Raw genomic sequence first — 26,466 nt, forward strand, 5'->3', positions numbered from 1 at the left:
AAATAAGGACCAGAGTGGTATAAGGACTTGTACAATAATTTAAAATAATTTTCTCTACCTCTTATTAATTTAATTAAACATTTCGTAATCCGTTTATTCTTTGTTATATAGAATTTGAGAAATGAGTTATATTATTTACGAGTTCAAGAATAATATAGTTTATTATGGATTTCATATTTTGTAGGTGGACTTGCGGTGTAGTATAATTCATAATTCACCAGCAGCTTGGTTCAAGTTTCTGCGAATATGTTGGATCTTAATTTCCCATTGAAGCTTTGGCATCCTTTTTTTTTGGATAAAAGAAGAGGGAATTCACCCTTGCAAACAAAGAAAACTATAAGTGGAGAGGGGAGTAGCTCCCCGACAATCATTTTGGCACAAATCCCACAAATGAGACGGGCATCAATCAAAGAAAGAGGTTCTGGAAATTCCTTCCTTGGCTAGAGAGTCTGCTACACGGTTCTGCTCTCTTGTTACATGTTGTAATTTCACCTGCCACTTGAAGGTCAGCATCTCCTGAGTCTGACAAAAGACCAGGCTGCAAGAGTTTGTTCTTTGGTTTTTAAGGATCAAGTCCACCACATTTTTGCAGTCTGATTCGACAATAATGTTTCTGAAACCAAAATCCGAGGCGACTTGCAGTCCCTTCAAAATAGCCCATTCTTCCACTTCATTAGGGGTACATTGACCTAGCATATTTGAAAATCCTACAATCCAGCTCCCTTTATAGTCCCAAATGATTCCCCCACACCCGGCGTCTTGAGAACCATTAGAAACCCCACCATCAACATTCACCTTAAACCAATCAATTGAAGGTGGTTGCCAGGCCGCAGTCGGTCTAACCAAGGGGTTCAAAGAAGGAGATGGTAGATTGTTTCCTTCCACAAAAGATTTCCAGGTATTTAGGATAACATAATAAGGCTGAGCTGGTTTTTGAAAATCAGTCTCAAAAATTGATTTATTACGCCAGATCCATAGAAACCATGCAGTGACAGCCCAAATCAAATTCCATTCATAGGTATCATCAGCAACCCATTTCTTGGTTAGATTGCATGACATCTAATCACATAATGATGAAGAGAAAAATTCAGAGAAGCTTCTCAGCCTATGAGCAATCGTGCAAAATATGGATGGTGTCAAGCGTATGAGCAATCGTGCAAAATATGGATGGTGTCTTCGCTTCCAATGCCACAGTGAGAACATATTGGAGAAGTACCAGCCCATTTACTCCTCCATGCATTAGTGGGGAGCCTATTATTGAAAGCAATCCATAAGGAGACTCTAATCCGCTCAAAACCTGTCCATTTCCAAATAGCGTTATAAGTGGAGCTGTAGCTATTTGGTTGACTCTGTTCAATCAAATAATAGGCACTCTTGACAGTAAAGTTGTAGAGCTGGTATGTATATTATTTCGAATTGAATATTAACCAAGCACTGTACAGCGTATATATAGGAGAGCAGGGGAGTCGGGAAGATTACAAGGGAATCCGAGAGGGATTATAGGAGAATCAGAAAGATTACAGGAATGATTTGAGATAAATTAAATCCCCATGATCTACCTAATATTTCGGTAACTATAACCTATTTGAATATTATCTACACTCCCCCTCAAGTTGGATCATAGATGTTGATCATGTCCAACTTGCTTATGAAGTTCTCAAATAGGTCTTCCGGAAGTCCTTTGGTCAGAATATCTGCGAGTTGTTGCTTGGAAGGAACATAGGACAAGCACACAATTCCATCTTCCACCTTTTCTCTAATAAAGTGTCGGTCAACCTCGACATGTTTAGTTCTGCTATGTTGAACTGGATTAAGAGCCATGTTTAACGCTGCCTTGTTATCACAAAAGAGTTTCATTGATTCGGTGATCTGAACTTGAGCTTCTTCTGTTACTCTCTTCAACCATAGTCCCTCCATTATGCCTTGGGCTAGGGCTCGTAACTCCGATTCTGCACTACTTTTGGCTACAACTTTTTGTTTTTTACTCTGCCAGGTTACTAAATTCCCCCATACGAAGGTGCAATAGCCAGATGTTGATCTACTGTCTTCTTGGTTACCTGCCCAATCAGCATCAGTATAGATTTCCACCGTTCTAGAGTCACACTTCTTAAAGAGAAGTCCTCTTCCAGGTGTCCCTTTCAGGTATCTTAGAATTCTATAAACTGCATCCAGGTGTCTTTTCCTTGGTGAGTGCATATGTTGACTTGCCACACTAACTGCAAAAGCAATGTCTGGCCTTGTATGTGATAGGTAGATTAATCGACCAACTAGCCTCTGATATCTCCCAGTGTCAACTGGTTCCTCATCTTTTTGCAGTTTCTTTTCCAGTTCTTGCTCGCTCTTAGTTGTTGCTTTCTTCTTTTTCCGCTTGGAGTGACTCTTTTTTACACCCATTGGGGTTTTAATTGGTCTGCACCCAAGCATGCCAGTTTCTTTGAGCAGATCAAGGATATATTTCCTCTGAGAGACATAGATTCCCTTTGTTGACCGTGCAACTTCCATCCCAAGGAAATACCTCAGTTTCCCTAGATCTTTTACCTCAAATTCTTTATTCAAGGCTGTTTTTATCCTGCTTATCTCATTTACATCATTCCCAGTGAGAATAATATCATCTACGTATACAATGAGGATAGCCGTTAGATCTCCGTTTTTCTTGACAAACATTGTATGATCAGATAAGCTTTGTCTGTAGCCCTCCATTTTAAGGACCTTCGAGAATCTATCAAACCATGCACGAGGCGACTGTTTCAACCCATACAAAGATCTTTTCAATTTACACACCTGATTTTGTCTTCCCTTATTAAAACCAGGAGGCAGTGTCATGTAGACCTCTTCTCGTAATTCACCATTGAGAAATGCATTTTTTATATCTAGTTGTTGTAGAGGCCAATCTAAGTTGGCCGCAATTGATAACAGAACCCTGATTGTGTTCAATTTTGCTACTGGAGCAAATGTCTCATTGTAATCTATTCCATAGGTCTGGGTGAAGCCCTTGGCAACTAATCGCGCTTTAAACTTGTTAAGTGTACCATCAGCGTTATATTTAGGAGTAAAGACCCATTTGCATCCTACTGTCTTCTTTCCTTTAGGTAAGTCAACTACTTCCCATGTTCCATTTTTTTCTAAGGCCATTATTTCTTCCATCACTGCCTTCTTCCACTCCGGATGTTCAAGTGCCTCATACACATTGTTAGGTATTCTGATTTTGTCAAGATCAGTAACAAAAGCATGATAATCATGAGATAGAGCAGCATATGATACATACTTTTGTATGGGGTGCATGGTGCATGAGCGGGTTTTCTTCCTCAAGGCAATGGGTAGATCATTGTGATTAGCTGCCTCAGTGGGTTCAAAATCTTTCATTGGGTCTGACTCTGGCAAGGCTGTGGGCAAGTTGGGTCCTACAGTCTCTTTGTTCTTCCGTGAGTAAACTTTGTGATATTTCATACTGGTCTTATCTCCCCCTGCCTCTGGCACTGGTACAGCTTTGGGAGGAACAGACTCAAAAAACGGAACAGGTGAACTGGACTCACGCGGAGGTATGGGTTCAGGTACTCTGTCAGAAGACTGAAATTCACTCCAACTCTCCCCCTGAATTGAAGACTGAGGAAAGAAAGGTTCATGTTCAGAGAAGGTGACATCACGGCTGACAAGAAGGCGGTGGGAGACGGGGTCGTAGCATTTATAGCCTTTTTGGCTAGAGGAATACCCTAAGAAAAGACATTTAACAGCCCGGGGGTCAAATTTAGAAGGCGGATGATGAAGATGGACGGAGACAGAACAACCAAAGATGCGTAGTGGAAGGGAATGATCAAGATGAGCAACATGATGAGTCTCACGGAGTTTGTCTAGGGGAGACACAAAGGAAAGAACCCGACTAGGCATACGATTGATTAAGTGAGTAGCTGTAAGAATAGTATCCCCCCAAAAAAATTTAGGTACATTATACGTAAAGAGGAGGGCTCTAGCGACGTCAAGAAGATGCCTATTTTTTCTCTCGGCAAGGCCGTTTTGTTGTGGACTATGAGAACATGAGCTATTATGAACAATACCATTGGCTTTGAGAAATGAAGTGAACTGGTGATTAAAATATTCTGTGCCATTATCGGTGTACAAGACTTGAATTGTGGTATGAAACTGATTTTTAATCATTGCATAGAACTCCATGAAGATAGAGGGAACAACAGATTTTTCTTTAAGTAGGTAGACCCAAGACATGCGAGTATGATCATCAATAAAGGTAACGAACCACTTGGCGTGAGTCCGATTTGAAACACGAGACGGACCCCAAACATCACTGTGAATTACAGAAAACGGACGGGATGGTTTGTAGTGTGACGGTGGAAAGGGTATACGATGGTGTTTTGCAAATTCACATGTGTCACAATGAAGAATAAAATCTTTATTAATAGTAAGATTCGGGAACAAACGTTTCAAATAGGAAAAACTAGGATGACCCATCCTTTTATGCCATAATAAAATTTCATGATCAATTGAGGAAGAAACAAGACCAGATATTCTCGAACACAAAGCAACCACGGTAGGAATGTCGAGATAATAGAGACCCTCATGCTCCCTAGCTGTGCCAATCATCTTCCCCGATGAGAGATCCTGAAAAATACAATAAGTAGGAAAGAAGTAAGCACCGCAGTGTGCATGTTTAGTCAATTTGCTGATAGATAAGAGATTACAAGCCAATTTAGGAACATGTAAAACTGAGTCAAGGTGAAGAGTGTCAGAAAGAGTAACAGTGCCTTTCCCAACAATAGTGGAGCCAGTACCATTTGCTGTGGTAATTGTTTCATAACCCGCACACGGGGAGTAAGTGACAAACATACGGGAATCAGAAGTCATGTGGTCAGTGGCCCCGGTGTCGACAATCCATTTGTTTGATGGGAATGAAGTGTGTAAGGCAACCGAAGGGGTACCTGACTGAGCAACAGAGGCCGAAGCAGCAGGTTGGGGATGCATGTTGAGACCTTTGAGTGCAGTAACTAATTGTTGCAGCTGGTCGGTGGACAAAGGAAGAGATTTAGAGGACAGAACAGGTTCTTGCGATGCTTGATAACCACGGGGTTTGCTTTTGCGGGGTTTCCAGTCAACCGGCTTGCCATGGATATCCCAACAGCGGTCCCGAGTGTGGCCCTGTTTCTTGCAGTGATCACAGGTCAACTTGGCCCTAGTAGGAGAGGAAGCAGGGGCCTTGCCAGCAAACGCAGATGACTCAGGAATAGAGAGAGAGGAGCCAGATAACATAACTTGTCGGCGAGAAGCTTCACGTCGGACTTCTGAAAAGGCTTCACGAGTGCTGGGTAGGGAAGAACGACTCAGAATACGACTTCGAATGTCGTCAAACTCGGTGTTTAAGCCAGCAAGGAATGGAAACACACGTTCCTTTTCAAGATTCTGTCTATAGCGAGCAGCATCGGTGGGAGAGGACCACTCCTCCTCTGTAGTCATATCCAGCTCCTGCCACAAGCCAACAAGCTCTAACCAGTACTCGGTAACATTTTTAGTTCCCTGTTTGGCAGTCCAAATGCGTGTCTTGAGATCATAGAGACGTGCTAAGTCTTCTCCATCAGAATAAGACTCACGAACGGCGTCCCAGATATCCTTAGCAGTGGGCAGATACATGAAGCTACGTTTAAGTGACGGTGACATGGCGTTGATGAGCCACGATGATACGAGGGAGTTGTCGGTGATCCACTGTTGTAATGCAGCAGAATCAGATTCACCGGGTGCCTTGGACGTACCCGTAAGAAATCCCAGCTTGCCGCGACCTCCAACGGCCAGTCGAACAGCTTGCGCCCACTCCCTATAGTTGCTACCGATGAGCTTTTCCGAGACGATGGCAATGGGTGAGCCATCGAGACCAGTGTTCGACCCTGAGGGACCACCGGCTGTGTTGGAATCAATTGTCGGGGAGCCACCACGAGAAGACTCCATCGCATTCGAGCTTCTCATGGGGTTCGACCCACCGTTACGGTTCTCCAAAGTGGACGGAGAGGAAGACGAGGTGGCCGGACTGGGTGGACGACTTTCCCCCGTCGGCTCTGATACCATGTAGAGCTGGTATGTATATTATTTCGAATTGAATATTAACCAAGCACTGTACAGCGTATATATAGGAGAGCAGGGGAGTCGGGAAGATTACAAGGGAATCCGAGAGGGATTATAGGAGAATCAGAAAGATTACAGGAATGATTTTGAGATAAAATTAAATCCCCATGATCTACCTAATATTTCGGTAACTATAACCTATTTGAATATTATCTACAAAAGTCCCCATTCGTAGTGGCATTCCAAGCTAAGATGTCATCTCCAGCTGCTGTCATAGGTGGGAGCTTTGAGATAAGCCTTTGCATCACTTCATTAGGAACGAGATTGGATAATCTTGTGAAGTCCCAAGTCCCATTTACTACCCATTCAGAGACAGTACTCTCTTCTTCCTCAGCAGAAAGCGGTCTCAAACATACCTCTTTGATACTCTGTTTCTCAAAGAGCCAAGTGTCGTTAAAAAAATTAACTGATTGCCCCTTTCTGATTTGCCATCTTGATCCCATATCAACAATGTCAGATTGTTGACAAATGAAATGCCAGAGCTTTGAGTCTCCAAGTCGAACATTAAGTAAATCATCATCACTTCTGCACATATATTTCTGCTGTAAAATTTGTGCCCACAAACTATTTGATCCGAGAATTAGTTTCCAAGCTAACTTTGTACCGAACGCACGGTTGACAAAGCTCAACTTCTTGAATCCAAGGCCACCAGAATTCTTTGGCATAGTGATTTTATCCCATCCAATGGAATGGAAACCCTTACTGTTCATCGCCGTGCCGTAGATAAAATTGAGCTGAATCTTCTCCACCTCTTTGCAAATGCTTAACGGAATATTAGCAACTCGCATAGGATATAATGGAATGGTGCCAAGTACCGATTTAGCCAGAGTAATCCTCCCAGCCGTGGAGAGGCAATTTGATTACCAGGTAGTAAGCTTGTGGCGCACCCGATGCACAATATACTGGAATGTTTCTGTAGCACTCCTTTTTCTAGATAACGGAAAACCAAGGTATCGTCCAATTTCATTGGAAACATTCATCCTAGTAATGCTTTGCATATTTCTTTTCTATATGGCCATCAACTTTGGGAGAGAAAAGGATGGACGACTTCTCTCTACCGGCTTTTTGACCCGCAGCACAACAAAACAGATCAAGGCAACTCATCATGCATCTAGCCTGATCTTCTATCACCCCTCCAAATAGGAGGAGGTCATCGGCGAATATGAGATGGGAGACTAAAGGTCCATTTCTAGTTACAGAGATTGGTTTCCAATGATCCTGATTAACACAACATCATTAATAATGTGAGAAAATCTATTTATACACAAGACAAACAGATAAGGTAAGATTGGGTCACCTTGTTGAAGACCTTTCTTTGGCTGAAAAAAATTCCGTTTGGCCACCACTTCAAAGCATATTACAGGAAGTTGAGGATATACAGTTCATAATCAAATTAACAAAATTCTCCTCAAGCCCAGCATGAAAGAGAACCTGCTTTAAGAAGCTCTATCTTACATAGTCGTATGCCTTTTCCAAATCAATTTTTAGAGCCATTAAACCTCTTCTCCCCTTAGCTTTACTCATGATGTGCATTAATTCTTGCCCCACAATAATGTTATCTTGGATGTGCCTCCCTGGAATGAAATTCACTTGAAAGGAAGAGATAAGATCATCCATCACATTTTTCAATCTCCGAGTAATAATTTTAGTAATGCATTTGCAGTGCACAGAAGAAAGAGAAATAGGTATGAAGTGCTTGACACGTATAGGGTTGTCCCCTTTCGAAATCAAAGCAATTAACGTTTTATTAGCCTCATCAATAAAAGCTTTACCCTCAAAGACATCTTATATGAATCTGTAAAAAGATGGGCCCACACCACTCCAATTTGATTGAAAGAAAATTGGAGAATAACTATCAACTCTTGGTGCTTTAAAAGGGCCCATAGCTGAAATTGCTACTTGTATATCCAGATCAGAAGGAGAGGCATGCAAATTTTTGAGGCGATCTTTATCTACTGAGGGAAAATTAGAAGAGGTTTGGAGCTCAGTCACATAATGCACTGGAGTATCCTCATACTAAAAGAGTTGCTTCAAATAATTAATAACAAGGAGTTTCAAGTTCTCATCCTCCTCTACCTATCTACCATTAGCATCTTGAAGAGCAACGACCTTATTCCTTTTTCGCCTGACATTGGTTTTCAAATGGTAATATCTAGTATTTTTGTCACCTCTAGATATCCATTATGCTCTTGATTTCTGAAACCATTTAATTTCCTCCAACCGGAGCACTTCATCAAGCTCTCTTTGAAGGGAGAGTTCCAGATCACAAAGAAATTTAGAGTAAGGAAAAGCAGGAGATTTTTTAATCCCATTTAGTCTTGCCAACAAAGTCTTTTTCCTTTTCTCAACAAGGCTGAAAACGTTTACATTCCAATGTTTAATCGCCTCTCTCACATTAACGAGATTCAACTGCAAATCATTTGAGACAGACCAATTTTCTTCAAGGAAACTCTTGAAATTATCATGTTTAAGCCACATGGCTTCAAACCGAAATGGATAATTTTGAGAATTAGCTCGTCCTGAGAAACTTAGATTCAGGAGTAGGGGATTATGATTAGAGAATCGGGTTCTTGGAAGTACCTTAAGGAAACAATTTGGCATCTCATCCGACAGGAGAAGATTAATCAAAGCTCCATCAAGATGCTCATAGATATAAGCATGTCTGGCGATCTTGGGTCCCTTCCACGTAATCCTTATGAACCTAAGTCGGACAGATTGCAACACTGAACTCTATCTTGAAACCATGATATGCGACCATCATTACAACCTAAACCACTGATTCTTTCTGAAGTAGAGAGAATATCATTAAAATCGCCTAAGACAATCCAGGGGCAGCCAATTCTAGACGAGATATTCTCTAATTTTTCCCATAGTAAATTGCAAAAATTAGAGTGAGGAAGAGCGCTGTAGGATGGAACTGAGGACTTCCAGTAATAGTGCAATCTAGATCAAGAAATTGCCTATCTCCTTCCACTTTTGACACACAAATCTCATCACTCTTCTAGATTGCCGCTATCCTACCAGACCTTCCAACACTTGGGATGATTTTGATGCTGTCGTAACCTAGTGACAAGAAAGGGCGGAGTTTATTTTCATTTGCACAACGAGTTTCAGCTAAGAAAACCAAGTTAAGCCTGGACCCACTAAAGAGAAGTTTCACATTCCTGCAGAGGCCTTTATTGCACGAGCTTTTAGTATTCCAATATACTCTCTCCGTTCCTTATTATTCCTTATTATAAGAGACATTTGATGTTTATGACATGTTCCCATATATAAGAGACACTTAAAAGTTATCTCAATTTTTTTGTATTGATTTTCTATTTTACCCCTATTTATTTTGTCTCCAACTCATACTCTCCCTCCCTCCCACTTCTCTTTCTTTTAATAATTTAATTCTTCTCTCTCATACTCTCTCTCCTTATTAATGAGGGCATTGTTGGAAAAAACATTAAATTTTTTATACATTAATTGTCCTCAACTAATTTTAACTATTTTTTTTATTAACGTAATTTAATTATTTGTCTCTTATAATAACGAACGGAAGGAGTAATATTTTATCCATAAAATAATATGGGCTAAGAGAAGATAGAATAAAACGAGCTCAAGGCAATTGGGTTTCAGGAACTACTGACCCAATGCTATCAACACTCATATGAGAGATAAAGCCTTATGGGCTATGTAGCATGAGCCCAGACTCATTTTCTCTTGGATCCAAGTCCATAACTCTTTTATCTCTAGGATCATCTTGTAACGACAAAGAGGGGACATTCTCTGATAACTCCTTTGCTTATGCTTCCCTCGTATTGCCATTCTTGTTGTCACCTCCCAATTCCATTCCCTCGTTGCAGTCACAATCATTTTCCATCCTCAACGTATTCCATGCTCTTTTCTCTCTCCTCATATTACTCTTTTGGGCTATTGCGGCAGTTTGTGCTCCTTGCGCAACCTCGTATACCATATTCTCGTTAATGCATTTGTTCATCCCCTATCCACCCTTCTTTACTTTCTCAGGTCATACCTTTAGTGGACCTTACTGCTCATGCCGTATAGTGGTTGTTTCCTTTGTCATTACCTCCTCCATAATCCCCTAAGTACCATCATTAATCTCATTCTCATTAATTCCCATATTCACTAACACATCAAACCTGGATCCCCACTTGGATTGCCGGAAAGCATCATTCTGCTTGTCTTTGTTTTGCTAGGGACGACAATTTTTTTGAATAACCTTCCACTATTCTACACTAGTTGTTGCTTTTTGTATCCCCTGTTCTTTAGTTACTGGAACAGAGTCAGAATGATTCACCTCTCGTGCGTCCTTCAATGGACAAGAATCATGTCCGTTCCCGTAGACACCACAATTAGTACATAGAAGGTGCAAACCTTCATATTCTAAATGATAATCTTCACCTTCAAGATGGAATCCAGACATAAGTTGTTTACCCAATTCTACGAGAAGACAAATATTGGCATAGTGGCCTCTGAGTTGGCAGGAAGTGTTCATATCCACCTTTAAAGTCTTGCCAATCCTGTTGCCTATAATCATCAAAGCCTCTTTATCGTAGTACTCCAGGAATACCCTGAGTAATCTAACGCATACTATAACTATATCAATTGTGGCTAAATGGGGTCTGAAGTTGGGTTCCCATGGTCTCACTGTTAAATAGTGATCATAAATCATCTATGGGCCACCTGTTAAAGCATTAAAATAGTCTTCCCTATTTGTCAACTTGACAACATAATAACCATAGCCAATGTTAATAAGTTTAATAACTCCTCTCTTAGCCCATGTAGTCTATAAATGGGATTCTAGAGCCGTGAACCTAATGTGCCTTCCTAACAGCTTGACAATCACTGCTTTGCTCCATGCTCTATGCAGGCGCTTTTTCATCTTATTAGAGAAGGTGAAGGTGGGGAAGTTCCTATTGGGATCATCAGTAGTCTTACACATAGGCTCTTCCTTCTCTCGAGTTTGATTTGAAATGGGCTTATCAGACGTTGAGTCATCTGATAATGAATCATCTTCATTTTCAGAATCAGTGTCTGAGTTATCATCACTCCCAGAGACTCCTTTCAACTTATCTGCAAAAGACACCCTAGCGTTCTTGTTTCCTCCTAGATTTTTGCCTAACTTGGGCCAATGATCCTGAAATGCATTGTCACTGGCAGCATACAATCCCTTCTTAATGTTTTTAGAGCTTCAATCCAACAAATCATCCTCCTCGTTACAAGGAGAAGTGAGAGAGTTCTTCTTACCACCAGAGATAACGAACTCCATTAGCTTTAGCATCATTATGAATGACTATTAGAAGTTTAGAACCAAAGACCCAACAAAATGCGTATAGGAACCAAATGCTGCTTAGGCCCCTAAACTTCTTAACTCCTCTTTTCCCTTGGTTTTTTAATGGTTGCTCCAAAAGAAAAATTGAGATAAAAAGGCATTTCAAATTTGGCTTATAAGTTATAATTATACCTGATCTAAATATAGAAACTAGTTAAGAAGTTGATTTTAATTTTAAATATAAGATTTAAACTTATTTTTTTTATTTTTTTCAATTAACATATTTTAATCTATTTTACTTTTTATATTTATCAACTTTTTAAAGCTAATTTATCTAACTTATAAACTGATGTATATTTAATACTCTCTCCATCTCTTATTATAAGGTCTAAATTTTTGAATTAAGTTGTCCTTCTTATAAGATTTACTTTAAATTTGTTTGAACATTAAATGTATTTTTACCCATTTTACCTTTAATTAATATACTCTCTTTCATTATCTTTTTTCTCATTTCCATCTACCCACTTATAAATAAGGACATATCTGAAATAAAAGGTACATTTTCTGCGTATTTCTTACTTTTAACTGATTTTAAAAGCATTTTAAAATTGCAATTTGGTTATTTAAATCCTATAATAAAGGACTGAAAGAATATTACAAATAGGTATTTCAAGAAAAATGTCAATTTTGTTAGAATTAAGTCATTTATTTAACTTTCTTAATTTCTCCATGTTAATTAAGTAGATATTAAGTACAAGAGGAGTATTTAGGCAATTTAGGGGTTTATATGCATGACACTCAAAGGATTATAGGGTTAAGGTGCGTCTAGCACCCCGAACTATTTACCCAGATGCGTCCAGTGGCCTAAAGTAATTTTGGGTGCATCTAATGTCCTAAACTAATTAAAATGATGCGTCCATATCCCAGGTTAACAGAAATGTTATGTTTAACCGTTACTTTCCTGACTCAGCTTAAAGTTGACCCCATATATTCTACATGGCAGACACATAGGCACTCTATGTGTATTATTCTTACTCAAAAGTCAATTTATTTAGAAGAAGAGGAAGGAAATAAATTCAATTTTAAGTAAGAATAATACACATCAAATGTCCATATGTCTGCCATTTAGAATATTTGGGGTCAACTTTACGCTGAGTCAGAAAAGTAACAGTTAAATATAACATTTCTGTTAGTCTGGGATATGGACGCACTATTTTAATTAGTTTAGGATACGGGATGCACCCAAAATTATTTTAGGCCATTGGACGCACCTGGATGAATAGTTCGGGGTGCTGGACGCACCTTAACCCAAGGATTATATACACACAATAATTAAATTTAAGTGAGCATAATTGATGATTGGAGTTTATCAGTTTATCCACGCAGAATTGCAAGTTTAATTATGTAGATTTCGTTATAAAATTTTTAAAATCAAGAGAGATTTTTTTTTTGGTTTTTTATCCAGAAAGTTATTTCTAGGTAATTAAAAGTTCAGGAAGTTTTTCTGTAATCTAGTGTTATATTTATAATAAAACGGTTCATTACAAGGACAATAATATCATACAATATTTCCACTTCGAGTTAAAATGGCGCCTTCTTTCTTCCAAGTAATTCCAAACCCCATGAATGGCATTTTCGCCAAGAATTTCTTGGTAGATTCACGCAATAGTATACGCCTTTGTCGCTTCTCAAAGGCAATTTCTTTGTAGATGATATTACTGAGGGGAAAATGGCATTGAAGGGAGCTTCCTTTTCCATACTGTTCTTCCTCTCACAATCTCTTGGTCTTGCTTCTCTCCTTTGGCTTGTAGAAGATGCGTAAACTTAAGGGGTCTCTGCTCCAGGCATCCCAATAATCCGCCTCCCTTGATAATCTCTGACGCCAAGTTGAACAGATTTGAACTGTAATCTCGTTTCTCCACATCATTCAGTATTTCGTCTTCTTCGGGATCACACAGTGATTGAACTATATCTGAGCTACCACATTCCCTTCTGTACTCAAGTGTGATTCCAGATAATTGGTGGCTCTCTAGGATTCGGTCTGGGATAGTCTGAAAAATGTAGATTTGAAAGTTAAGCATGAGATTTATAAATGAGGTATCAATAAAGAAATTTATTTGTAATTCACCTCTAGCATCCATTTTACATACTTCACGTTGTTGACATGCTGGTTCATGTCCAAATCACTCCTCTTTGGCTGCATCAATGGAAATATAGCTGTCAGCGTTTGTTGCTGTGTTTGTTTGCTTTGGTCAGAAATTAAAGATGAACCAGTATATGGCCATACCTTCAGATCTGATATCATATATTTTGCCTCTTTGTTCAGCTTCACAATTTTTTCATGGGTGTCTTCCGTTATTGCTTGCTTCTCTATGAACCAAGGTGAAAGTTCATCCCTCACCTCATCTGGGATCTTTGAGAGGCGCCTTGTTGTTCGGTTCATCGTCACCCATGTGCTGTTTGATAAATTGTCTGCCATGAGTAAAGTCATATAAAGGGGAAAGGAGGAACAATAAATAGGGGGAATTTTCTGGGGCAAACCTTGTTGCTCGAGCGAAAATACCACCTGTGGCTTGACTTCTTATCAGCCAGTCCCGCCGCATCCCATTCTTACCTGATGCTCCAACCCATGTGTCAATTTCAACCACCTCCCCCCTGCCATGTTTGTCACAGTTCATTCACTGGTTATGGTTCAGCCTTTCACCAGTAAGAAAATCGAAATAGTTAAGTTTCTGTCTACTGGGAATGTTCTGCTGAGAGTATGGTTACTCACAAGCTATTCTGATGAAGAGGAAGTGTGTATAGTTGTTTAGTTGAGTTTCGGATGGTCATGTGTTTATATTATATTAAGATATAAATGTTTGTGGTTTTCTGCAGATAAAATCTGAAGAAATGATAATATGAAGGATCCTTAGGAAAATGCCATTTTGAAGGGAGGTTTGTCTGAAGTGGGGTGAAAATTTCTGAAGATGAGCGTATTAGCCAACAAAAACAGTTTCTGTCATTGTTGAGATGACCATTATGGATGGATTATACTTACCAGATAGGGTAGTAATCAACCAGAAGTTGCATTCTTGAGACGACCCAGATGAGATTGTTCCTCATCATTCCATGGGTTGCCCCAAATCCATCACTGAGCAGTCCAGACATCCATACATGGTTTAATGCTGTCTCCTGCACATCATCATCATCATCGTCAACTACATTATAATAGCAATATAAAAATCTAAGGTTGCTTGACATGGCATCAATGAACCCCTTGTACTATGTAGACACCTGAAGAAGATTGAGGATGCTGTCGAGTGTTGCAGTTTTGTCGGGGCCAACCTCGTAGGACCTAATGACCAATGTCTGTCTATAGCCAACTCCACCTTCAACCATGAGCCCTTGACGGTTAGGATCAACAAGCTGCTTCTTTGTTGGAATGTTCTGGCGTAGGCCATTTTTTGAAACAGAAATAACTGCCTCAGCTGCTTGGCTGATTGAATCAACCTTAATTGGAGACCTAGAAGTCCCATTAATCCTGATGCTGCCGTTTAGCTGCTGCTTACGCTGGTCATGATTTTCTCTCATGGAGGAACATCTCACAAGGTATGCAGATGATGAGAATGAGAAAGTAGTAGCCATTATCTTTATTTTTTTTGGGGAAGAAGTTTCCTTTTAATGAAGGAGAGAAGTTCGAAAGAGAGAACAAGGATGAATCTTTTTTATAGGTGAACTTGAGGGCGTAAAGCACTAGGTTAATAAATGCGACTAAGTGGGAGAAGCGAGAAAAGAATGAGAAAAGAACCTTGTAATGGAGCTGACAAATCAAAGAACACTTTGGTCTTTATTGAGGCTGTTGGTTTTAGTTGTTAGAGCTGAGAAGCAAACTTCCTAGAACTGATCGATCTCTTTTATGGGTTTGTGAAATACAAAGATGAAAGCAGTATTTTTGAGATTCCGCTAACTCTAGTTCCTGACATCATTAATTTTGTCCTCTTCCATTGTTGGGTTAAATTTTTCCCAACTTCTCAGGTGCCAAAAAGACAACATTTTTTTTTTTTTACACACAGGATCAATGAAACAAAGACCTGCTGGTTAAAACTAAAAAGTACATCGGTGTTCAGGTTTTTCTCCGTAATAAGTCAATGGTATTAGCTTTGTGTGCTCAATTAGGCAGAAAGCAACAAGAGAGAGAATTGTGCATTGTTCCATTGAAAATTAGGATCAAAAGGGTACTGGAAATTTCCAACAGAAAACCATGCTTCTGTTACCCTGGAAAAAATCGGAGCTTTCTTGTCCTCACTATGTTTGATTTTTTGTTTTGAAATGGGAGATTTGTTGGACTGAATCTACTGTAATATTATTTTGTAAAAAGTTTTCTTTCAATGCCAACCACAAGTTCATGCATATTAGGAAGTGAAATTCGGTCAAGGACTTGTGTTGCTGTCATCTTTTTCTCCATTGCTTTCTCAGGCAAGCGTTGAGTTAATATTTATGCTAAGTCTTGTTCATCAACCAGAATAGGAGTAAAGTTAGCCAGCACAAAAAAGTCTACAATCTGACAGTCACGCATAACTAATATAGTTTGCACAAAAGCTGATAAAATAAATGTGTTAGAAGCTGGTGAAATAAATAAAATAGACCCTATGCCACTTAAATAGGTTACCTTTGCAATTTTTGCTTAATAATTTTTATTACTAATAAATAACAGCAATAATAGTTTATTATGTTAATATGATACTCCCTTCATTTCTAAATATAAGGTCTGTTTAGTCCTAAATATAAGATTCAATTCTTCCTTGTCATTTATATTAATTACTACTTTTCCACAATACCCCTCTTTATCTGGCATTTTTATTTTTACTAATTAAATTCTGATAATTAGATGGCTGGGGTACTTTTGGAAAAGCATCACAATTTGTCTACATATTATTTACAAATAATAATCTTAATTACTTTTTTGCATTCTATGAACTAGTCAAAAAAATTTATATTTAAAATCAGAGGAGCATGAGTTTGTCTAGTTGCATATAATTTTAGATTATAAAGAAGATTCAGTATTATAAAAAAGAATATTATTTTATGAACATAAATAAATACAGTAATTAGGAGTTGTATATAATGTTTAGTTCCCCCCCCCCCCTTCATCAAGGTTGGTGAAGTCGGACCATTTGCTAATTATTAGCCTCCAAATGCATATATGATTACAGTTGAAAATTTAAATTCCCTGAAATTGACCTTTGTTTGTGTGTTTGAAATAAGATTTCCTATCCCCATCAGTTACCCCTTTCCTCCTATTAAAATGCTCCACCTGTACCTGAAGAGGAGGGAACAAAATGAAGAAAAACATGTAAAGGGCCATTCTTATTGATTTTATGTTCGTTGCAAAAAAAAAAAAAAAAGCTAATTGTTATTTTTTTCTCAATTATAAGTATTAGTTCAAAATAAATATGTCTAATGTGAATCCCGCTTATAAGGTACTACTACCTCACCTCTAGCTTTAAATATGGGATCTAATTTGTAATATAATTTAGAAAAAATGACAAAAAAGAAGCTAAAAATTATTAAATGCCAAATAAGAAATATCAATAAAAATTTGTTGTTATTTGCAAATTCAGTGTTGTTAATATCAGATAAAGTGTTGTTACCAAATAAGATTTGGGATTTACTAATTTTCAGCTTCTTTTTTTTTTTTGTTATTTTTTTTCTATAATTTATATTACAAACTGAATCTTATGTTTATGATTGGAGATAGTGTATAAGTATGTCTAATGTAAGCACCAATTATAAGGCATATAAATTGCGAAAAAATATAAAATATTTTATAGTTTTATTTTGGAAAAAATAAGGTAGTATATAAATATTTTTTAAGGTTAAAAATATTTTTAAATATTTTATTATAAGGCATTCTTTTGATTTTATTTATAAGTCATATTCAATATGTTTCATATAAACTAAGAAAAATCTTAAATTTTATTAATTTTAATTTAAAAATTCATAAATTTTTAACTTTATTTCTATTTAATATACATTATATTTCCTGAAAACAAAGTCAACACAATAAATAAATGAAAGGTAAAATCATACACTCATATAAAAAAATTCCTCTCCACCATATAAATAAGAGCAAAAAATTTCTTCTTTTTGCCCTATAAATATAATTAGAGGAGTAGTATATAAATATTTTTTAAATAATATTTTACTTTGTGACAATTTATATACTTTATAATTATAATTGAGAAAAAATAAAAATTAGCAAATTAATCGTTTTACAACGAAACATAAAATCCATAAGAATGGCCCTTTTCATGTTTTTTAAATTTTGTACTCGTCTTCGAAGTGCAGGTGGAGCATTTTAATAGGAGTAGCGGGGTAGCAGAGGGAATGGGCGGAGCAGAGAAGCTGCTCCTATGATCAGTTGTGTCCCTGCGTCACCTCTTCAAGCCAAGCCTCTTTATTGAACTGATAAATTAGTCGGTTCATTGGATTCATCCTTTAAGAATATTTCCAAAAATAGAATGCGCACATACACACACATATATATAATCATCTTACCACTAATTAATACTCCTCCGGTCCTTAATGTAGGACCCAATTCTTGAGTTGGTTTTGGTCTTAAATATAAGACCCATTTCTCATATTTATCAATTTTCTCTAAATTACCTCTATAGATACTCCCTCAACTATAATCAAATAGAAGAGGGAGAGGGAGTATTAAAAAAGATGATTATGGTGTTTTAGGAAAAATGTGTCACTTTTCTTATAATTAACTAATTTACCTAACTTCCTTAATCTAATCAAATTAGTTAAATGGGTCTTATATTAAGGACCGGAGGAGTACTACCTCCTATCCTTAATACTACCTCTGATCCTTAATATAAGACTTTATTTGATTTTTATTTTGGTCCTAAATATAAGACCCTAATCCATTTTGTTTCTCATATTTATACTTTTTTTCTTCTAAGGTAGTCTTTCTAACAATGATAATTCTAGCCAACACACTTAATTAGCAAGGATATTTTAGAAAAGACAACACATATTTATTACAAATAACTAACTTAACTTCTTTTCTTAATCTCCTCAAATTAGTCAACTAGTCCTTATAATTAGGACCGGAGGTAGTATAATATCTTGTTTAACTTTGATTTTAGTTCTAAATATAAGACCCAATTTACTGTCTTTCATATTTATCTATTTTTTCTCAAGACAATCCTTCTAATAATGGTAGTTCTAACCAATATACTTGATTAGTAAGGATATTTTAGGAAAGACAATACCTATTTATAAAAAATAACTAACTTAACTTATTTTCTTAATCTCCTTAAATTAGTCAACTAGCTCTTATAATTAGAACCGGAAGTAGTATGTCACTCTGGTTTTTATATAAGTCATTTGTAACCTATTTTTACATAATAAGAAATACATTAACTTAATAAGATTTTTCAATTTTATTTTCATTGAAGTTTTCTCCCCCTCTACATTTGCAAAAACATTATTGTGTCTCTCTCTTCTTTCTATCTTTTTAACGAGAATTAAAATAAAGACAAAACTTAAAAACAAATATTAAATATACTATGAGTAACTTACATTTAGTATGTGACTGGTATAGTAGCTGTGAATCCCGTTATTGCCACTTCTTAAATGATAACCCCTTAGGTCAGTTTCCGGGGGCGTGCATAATTTTATTTATAAAATAAAATTAGAAAGGAAAATTACAATCAAGTCCCACAGAAAAAAATAATTATAAAAAATTCCCAATAACAACTTTCACAGCTTATAATGATAAGTCTTATAGTGAAAATGACAACTTCTAGGACTTGTTTTCCAATTATTTTTCTTGTTTGGGAGCTCATCATATTCTCCCATTAAAAAAGGTCTAAAATTTTTACTAAGTTGTTCCCCCCATTAATTCAAGATAAGATAAGAATATTGAGTGATACTCATATATATATATATATATATATATATAACTAATAAGTGGAGTTAATTCTAGCATTACTGGACATATACATACATATATAATATAATATGTATATGTGCGTGTATAATTTAAAAGTTTGGTTCCTCTACATTCATAGAATGGACGGAGAAAAAGCAATAAAAAATAAATACAGAAAAAAAAGTTATATGCTTAATACTTTACTATGAAATGTGGTTCAACACATTGCTACAATATTTTGCCCTGGCTATCTTTCTCCAAATGCATTCTATACATCAATAGAGCGGATTCAAAAGTTTATAAACACACATAATGCAATCATTCATGGATCGTTTTTATATTTAAAAATTTAAGCATCTTTTATCATTATTTAATTACAGTCACCATTTAAATTTGCTGAGTGAGCATTAACAATATTAAGATTAAAAGACTAAAAACACACTTAATAAATTTACAAGACTAAACTAGAATTTGATGTAAACTTACAGAAACAAACGCATACTTTAACATAAGTTAATTATTTGTAAAAAAAAAAGTATGGAAGTTTTCTTAATATATCTTTCTAATTATTTACATTAATTTTTCTAATGAAAATCCTTTTTGATATGTGCAATTAACGCCAGTGGTTCAGAAGAATGCAAACCTCCCAACTTATATTAAGGACCAATGGGTATTTGATAACGCAGGATGACAAAGTTTAGTGTGGCATAATCAAGGATCCAAATATTTGAAAGGAAAAGCATAGGAGTTCACGATTTTATATTGGAATTATGCTAAAGTTTTGTGTTGTTGGATTCTGAGATCCCATAACTTGGAGTTTTCTTTCCTTTTGGCTGTACACAAAAGAAGTACAAAATGTGTATATTTTGACCAAAAAATTTTTTAAATGTGTCTACATATTTTTGCATTTATTAATATATTTTCATTTTATATAGTTTCATCATGCTATTACTAATATAATGGCAGAGTCGCGTCGAGAAGTTTTGTGGCCTAATCCAATTTTTTTTTTGGGGTCAGAGGCCTAATGCAAAATTATTGGAGATGCTTGATGTATTCTTCCTATTTTTAATATAAGACCTAATTAACTAATTTGAATAGATTAAAGATGTTAGTTAAATTAGTTAATATGATATATTTTTTCTAAAACAAATCTTCCTTAATTCCTTTCCTCTCTCTCCTACCTAATTATTGTTCGCGGAATATCAATAGGGTTAATTTAAAAAAAAATTGATAAACATATGAAATATGTGTTACATATAGAACCAACATTAACTTTTTAATTAGCTCCCGTATTAAAGACCGGAGGAATATTATAACTTATAGAGTAAAATATATCCTCCTCTCTACTTAACTTAGATTACAAAGGCCTCTATTTTATTTTGGAAACCTATATGGATCTCTCTTAAAAGCAAAATATATGTTGCATAAAACTCCATTCTACTTTTGATATTCAACTTTCATCTACCCAATCATTAGTTGACTGTTAAATTATAGCATTGACATGTTATTTTGACCAAAATGCCCCTCATTATCTCAAATATTACTTAATAATTATCATTTAATCACATATGATATATCTTTATTTGAAATTAAAAAATAATTTTAATACATATTGTAATTGTTTTTTATACTATTAAATTGATTACCATATTATAAATTTAATTAATTTTATAAATATAAATTTTTTATTTTACAATAAATTTAATGTTTTATTTTGTTTATTTATTAAAACTTACTTGTGATGTAATTTTTTAAATACATATGTTTGTTGAAAATGTTTTGTAATAGTATATATGTATTTTCAATTAAATTGTAAATTTATATCTTACTTTAGTATATTTAATAAATTTAATAAAAATATTAAATAGATTATTGATAAATATTAATATTAAAAGATAAAATAAGATTTAATATAATGAGGCTTAAAATAGTATATAAAATTTATTCTAATATGGTTTTTGATTAAAAAATATATTTCAAATATCTTTTCAAGATATTTTTTAACAGTGTTAATGGTTTATATTAAAATATATGTTTTCAAAATAAAAGAGAAATTTATATAATTAAGACAAAACAAAAGGTGATGAAATATTTTATTCTGACTTATATACCCACATGTGATTTTTCGCGTTCCCATTGGGTGCTCATCAGCCAAGTGCTCGGCACTCAAAACATCTCTTTTTTGGGTGCTGCACAATAAACATATTTTTTTTAATGTTTTTCTTTTTTTTAATATAATATTTTTCTTCTTTTTTTTTTTTTAAGCATATGCAGCCTTCCAAAATTTCCTAATGTATTTGTATTTATCCATATTTTTTATTTCACCCAAACATTACTGAAAGATATCCTCGTTAATTTCCTCTTTAAATTTAATTACTTTTTAACTTTACTCATGTTTAATGTGTATTTTATCACAATGGTACTTGATCTAATCATAATAAATGAAAAGTAAAATTATATATTAATATAACAAATTCAATAATTTAACTTATAAACAAGATCAAAAAAATTTTCTTTAAGTAAATAGGACCATATGAATATTTTATCATTTAATTAGAAATACGATTATCTATTATTATTCCGGTCCTTAATATAAAAGTTAGTTTGACATTTATTTGATTTTAAATATAATACATCAATCTTCTTTGTTTCTTGTATTTATTTATTTTTTCTCAGGATAGTCTTTATAGTAGTTGTACATGTTAAATGTTTATTAAATTATAGATTTAGCTAATATACATAATTAATAAGGCTATTTATTACAAATAACTAACTTAGCTAATATTCTTAATCTAATTAAATTAGTCAACTAGTTCTTATATTAAAAACGAAAGGTAGAAATTATTTTTATTCATAACTAATTCTTCTTAATAAACCGATTATAAATCTATTAAATTTTTGGATAAAGTAACATCCTCTTATTTATGGTACGTTTAGTTTTTTTTTCCCCTTCAGTTTATCCAATACCTCTGAAATTATTTTCCCCCTACATTCAAGACCACAATATTATTCATAATCCAGAGGTGCTAAAACTATTATAAATAAAATTAGGATATTGGATACATCACATATAACGTTAGGATACTGGATACAAATAAGAAATAGTATAAGGATACTAAATACTGTTTTATCCTAAATTTTTTTACAAATCAATGCCGTTTTATTGAATGAGGATACCCTTTTAGTAATGTTCGATAAAATGAGAAAGCTAAAGATAAATAGAATTAGATTGAGAAATTTTAGAAGATTGTTGCATGTGATAAGAAAAAGAAGAAAGTTGTGACGAAGAAAAAAAAAAAAGGAAAAAAAAAATGGTTAGCCGTTTTGAATGCTGAGCACTCAGTGCTCATCAAGCTGATGAGCACCTAATGCGAGCGTATAATTTTTCTAGCTTTCTTAATATAATAAATAATTCTAATATTAATAAATAATATGACTGTTCAATTTATATTGTAACATATTTAATCACGGATAAGATTCACGATTTTAGTTTTGAAGATAAATTTTCAGTAGTAGAAAAACAAGTAGCATCAATAATATTCTATAAGCATGCACGCGCGCCCCCACACACACACATATATGCATTTAGAAAAGAGTATAATTTTCCATTAATGTTTTAATATAATGCAATACTTAAATTGATGTATTAATATCTTTTTTTTAGCGTTTCTCTTACTACAGTCCAATATGAAAATAAATTAAAAGTTTAAAACTATGTTTTCTAGAGCTTGACAATTTTCCAAAATTGATGTAAAATCTTTTAATTAATTTTCATCCAAAGTTTTTTTTATTCAGATAAAAACGAAAAATGGTTTGATATTCTTAAAAAGTTTTTATCTATTTCTCTTCACCCCCTTTATGGTTAAAAGTGAATGTACAAGGAGTATTTATATTATGCTAAGGATTTAACTGAGAATTTTGCGTGTAAATGCTTTCATTATGCTTAGAAAGAAATTCTAAAGCAAGAAGTATGCATTATTGGGCATCTTGATTGAGTTTCTCTTGATGTGAAGCAAATTCTAGAGGTGAAATTTGGGTTTATGGTTAGAGGAAAAGTTAGATTACGGTTTATGGTTCAATGCATGCTTCCTTATATGTCCAAGGCTTTCCGTTGGCCAAAAAAAGAAAAAAGAATGTCCAAGACTTTGCTTGCAAATTTTTTTGTTGTTGTTTTTTATTGGAATTCATTGAGTTATCATTTTTCACTTGAAAGTTTTTCCTTCTATATATGAAAATTTTTACTCGTATGCTTGTGGTAAATAACTAATGTGATGTATGAATAGTTAAATAAAAGTTGTTAGTATCTTGCAGTCAAAGAGTCTCATAAATTTATTTTAACAAGTTTAAATTTTAAAACATGATTGTCAATTGCTGAACAAAATTTGTAAATAGTTAATGAAGTGTAATGAATACCTAAACAAAAAATTGTGAATAATTTTAAAGAATAGTTTATTAATTACTAAACTTTTATAGTAAATAGCTAATAAGGTGTGGTGAATAGTTGAATAAAAATTGTGAATAACTTTTAATCAAATGGTTTCATTTATTTATTCCAATAAGTTTGAAATTTTAAAAATATAATTCTTAATTGCTAAACAAAATTATAAATAGCTAATCAAATGTAGTGAATAGCTAAACAAAAGTTGTGAAGGTCCTCTATTAAAAGTTAAGGAATTAACTTATATATTATTTTGCAAATAATAATAATAAAATTCCACAGCTCAATAATCACTTATAATGCATTGATGGAAATGATAACAGAACAAATCAATATTCCAATTGAAATACTAAATTTTATTAAAAGATTAGTCTCTTTTCCAAGTGCATGTATTGCTTAGAGAATATTATTAATACTTTGTAAAGATTACTATAGCTGAGAAAGCTTTCTAACGTTTAAATGACTTAAATCCCATTTAAGATCAACTATATTTTACAAGATTGATTGAATGGATTAGCCATATTATTTTGAAGGAAGCTATATACTTGTTTAGTCGCCTCATATTTGCAGGAAGGCAACTACTTTCATTAAAATTAATACTAGTTTTGTTTCCCCAAGTATATATATTCTTTTATTAAAATTAATAATCTTCTTCGAGGCAGTGATGTACACTAAATGTAAGTATATAGCACTTCATTTCTAACCTTCACAATGTGATAAACTAATATTCGAATCTTTGTTAGGAGAGATGTTTATATTTAATATCTAACAATATTTCGAATAGGATTATTTATAATAAGAGGATACATGTAGGGAAAAGAAAAGCCTTCAAATCTTGAATTCACAAAACCCAAAATAATGGTCCTCTGACATGCCTATCGGCCCATTTGTATATTGAAGAGAAGGAAGCATGGTTGAAAGCATTTGATTGCGAATAATCTTGTACTTCAATTGCATGAAAACTTCCACACAAGTCCCACTTTTAATTTAACCCATGGAGTATATGAAATTGTAATTTAGGTTTTTTGATTCACAAAATTATTGTTTTAAATATGAATTATGAAATGTCAGATAAAAGACAAAAATACCCTTCTTATTATCTTTCTTCCAACTCATTGCTCTCCTTATCTTTCCTTCTTCTCTTCCTCTTCCTCTCCCTTCATCATTCTCTTTCTTCATCCTCTCCTTCCTCTTCCTTCTTCTTCCTCGGCCCTACTTTCTCCTCCCTAGCCACATCTCCTCCCACTTCCTGGGACAAGTTTAGAAGTTACTGAGAGCTTGTTGTTATTAGGAGTGTATTTTATGAGATTGTTGAAGAGATTGGCAATGGAGTTGACAACGGAACCCTTTGCAACTACCACTATTACCCCCAAGGTCAAGAAGCCCAGAAATGTTTTCAAGTTGGATTTAAATCTTCTTGCACCTGATGAAATCATGATCATCGTGTAGAATTCAAATTTCCCTTTCATCCCAAAGACACTGTCCTTGTCTTCTCAACGTCTCATTTGGTGGATTGTCATTACTGATCAATTACCTTGTGGATTTATTACCCCCCAAGAAACAAACTTGATTTCTTTCTCTTTTCGCTCAAGTTAATGTGTATCAGATTAATGCCAATTCTTTGATAATTACTTTCGTATATTCTTTTAGTATTGCTCCATTTGATTAGTCATTAAGAAATTATTAGTACCAAAGGAGAAGAAATTATTAGTAATAAATTTGTAAGACTTGTTATTGGTAATTAATTTGTAAAAGTAATGTGATTTTTTTTTTCATTAAAGGAAGTTAATGGCTTTAGCTTGCCAATACTTTTAATTTTTTTATTAACAACTTGTCATATCGTCAACTAAATTGTGAAAATATTGTAATTTTCTACGACAATGTATCCTTTCTCTATTCAAAGTAAAATGTTGAACTAACTTGTAATTTTCTATTTTAAACATATAATTTTATATTGTAGACTTGTAATTATTTATTTTAAACTTATCATTTCTTATTCCAGATTTATAATTTTCTATTAAAGACTTATAATTTCATATTCTAAACTTTGTAATTCTTATTCTAGACTTGTAATTACCTGTTTTAGTTTGTTTTTTTTTTTTCATAATTAATAAAAATACAAATTTTCATAGTCATAAATCTCAAACCAAAAACCCACCAAATTAACCCACAATACTCTTCCGGTCCTTAATATAAGACTCATTTAACTAATTTGATTAGATTAAAGAAGTTAGGTAAGTTAGTTAATTATAAGAAAAGTGACACATTTTTCCTAAAACCCCATAATCATATTTTTTAATATACCCTCTCTCTCTTTTACTTGATTATGGTTGATGAAGTATCTATAGGGGTAATTTAGAGAAAATTGATAAATATAAGAAATGGGTTTATATTTAGACCAAAATCAACTCAAAAATTGGGTCCTATATTAAGGACTGGAAGAGTATTTGTTAATAAAATAACCCATAATACTTTCTTAAAAAAAGGGGGACCGAAAAGGATAGTATTCGGTTAGCTGTCATATAAATAATTAAGACCTCGCCATCTTCTTCCGTTAACATATCACCACACACAAGTCTTTTAATTTCCATGGCAAAACAAGGAAATATGAAATTACAAATCTCTAGTAGAAACCAAATTTGAAATAGAAAATTACAAGTTCAAAATAGAAATAATAAGTCGGCAACAGAAAATTATAAGTCTAAA

General features: G+C 34.3%; 2 protein-coding genes across 2 annotated transcripts; both read right to left on the reverse strand.

The window, feature by feature from the left end:
• Positions 1–293: 293 nt before the first annotated feature.
• On the reverse strand, positions 294–6,726 carry LOC114742086 (uncharacterized). The gene is made up of 2 exons (XM_028930349.1): positions 6,283–6,726; positions 294–1,386 (listed from the first exon to the last, which is right to left on the reverse strand). The coding sequence occupies exons 1-2, from the start codon at positions 6,651–6,653 to the stop codon at positions 1,137–1,139; spliced, it is 621 nt and encodes a 206-aa protein (XP_028786182.1). The 5' UTR covers positions 6,654–6,726; the 3' UTR covers positions 294–1,136.
• Positions 6,727–12,897: 6,171 nt separating this feature from the next.
• Positions 12,898–15,228, reverse strand: LOC114742084 (palmitoyl-acyl carrier protein thioesterase, chloroplastic). The gene is made up of 6 exons (XM_028930346.1): positions 14,675–15,228; positions 14,439–14,572; positions 13,940–14,053; positions 13,686–13,854; positions 13,527–13,595; positions 12,898–13,449 (listed from the first exon to the last, which is right to left on the reverse strand). Exons 1-6 carry the CDS (start codon positions 15,023–15,025, stop codon positions 13,114–13,116), a joined length of 1,173 nt encoding a protein of 390 aa, XP_028786179.1. The 5' UTR covers positions 15,026–15,228; the 3' UTR covers positions 12,898–13,113.
• Positions 15,229–26,466: the final 11,238 nt, after the last annotated feature.

The sequence above is a fragment of the Neltuma alba genome, unplaced genomic scaffold (genome assembly GCF_004799145.2).
Source record: "Neltuma alba isolate B1F8T4 unplaced genomic scaffold, ASM479914v2 tig00003637_pilon, whole genome shotgun sequence".
NCBI classification, from domain to species: domain Eukaryota; kingdom Viridiplantae; phylum Streptophyta; class Magnoliopsida; order Fabales; family Fabaceae; genus Neltuma; species Neltuma alba.

Bases quoted from the DNA above. Each gene is read 5' to 3' on its own strand.
- LOC114742086 (XM_028930349.1), bottom strand. From the start codon at position 6,653: ATGTGCAGAAGTGATGATGATTTACTTAATGTTCGACTTGGAGACTCA. The intron at 1,387-6,282 runs CTTTTGTAGATA...CCAGCTCTACAA, and splicing joins AATGCCACTACGAATGGGGA to CTTTACTGTCAAGAGTGCCT.
- LOC114742084 (XM_028930346.1), bottom strand. From the start codon at position 15,025: ATGGCTACTACTTTCTCATTCTCATCATCTGCATACCTTGTGAGATGT. The intron at 14,054-14,438 runs GTAAGTATAATC...CAAACATGGCAG, and splicing joins GTTGATTACTACCCTATCTG to GGGGGAGGTGGTTGAAATTG. The intron at 13,855-13,939 runs GTTTGCCCCAGA...TTTATCAAACAG, and splicing joins ATTTTCGCTCGAGCAACAAG to CACATGGGTGACGATGAACC.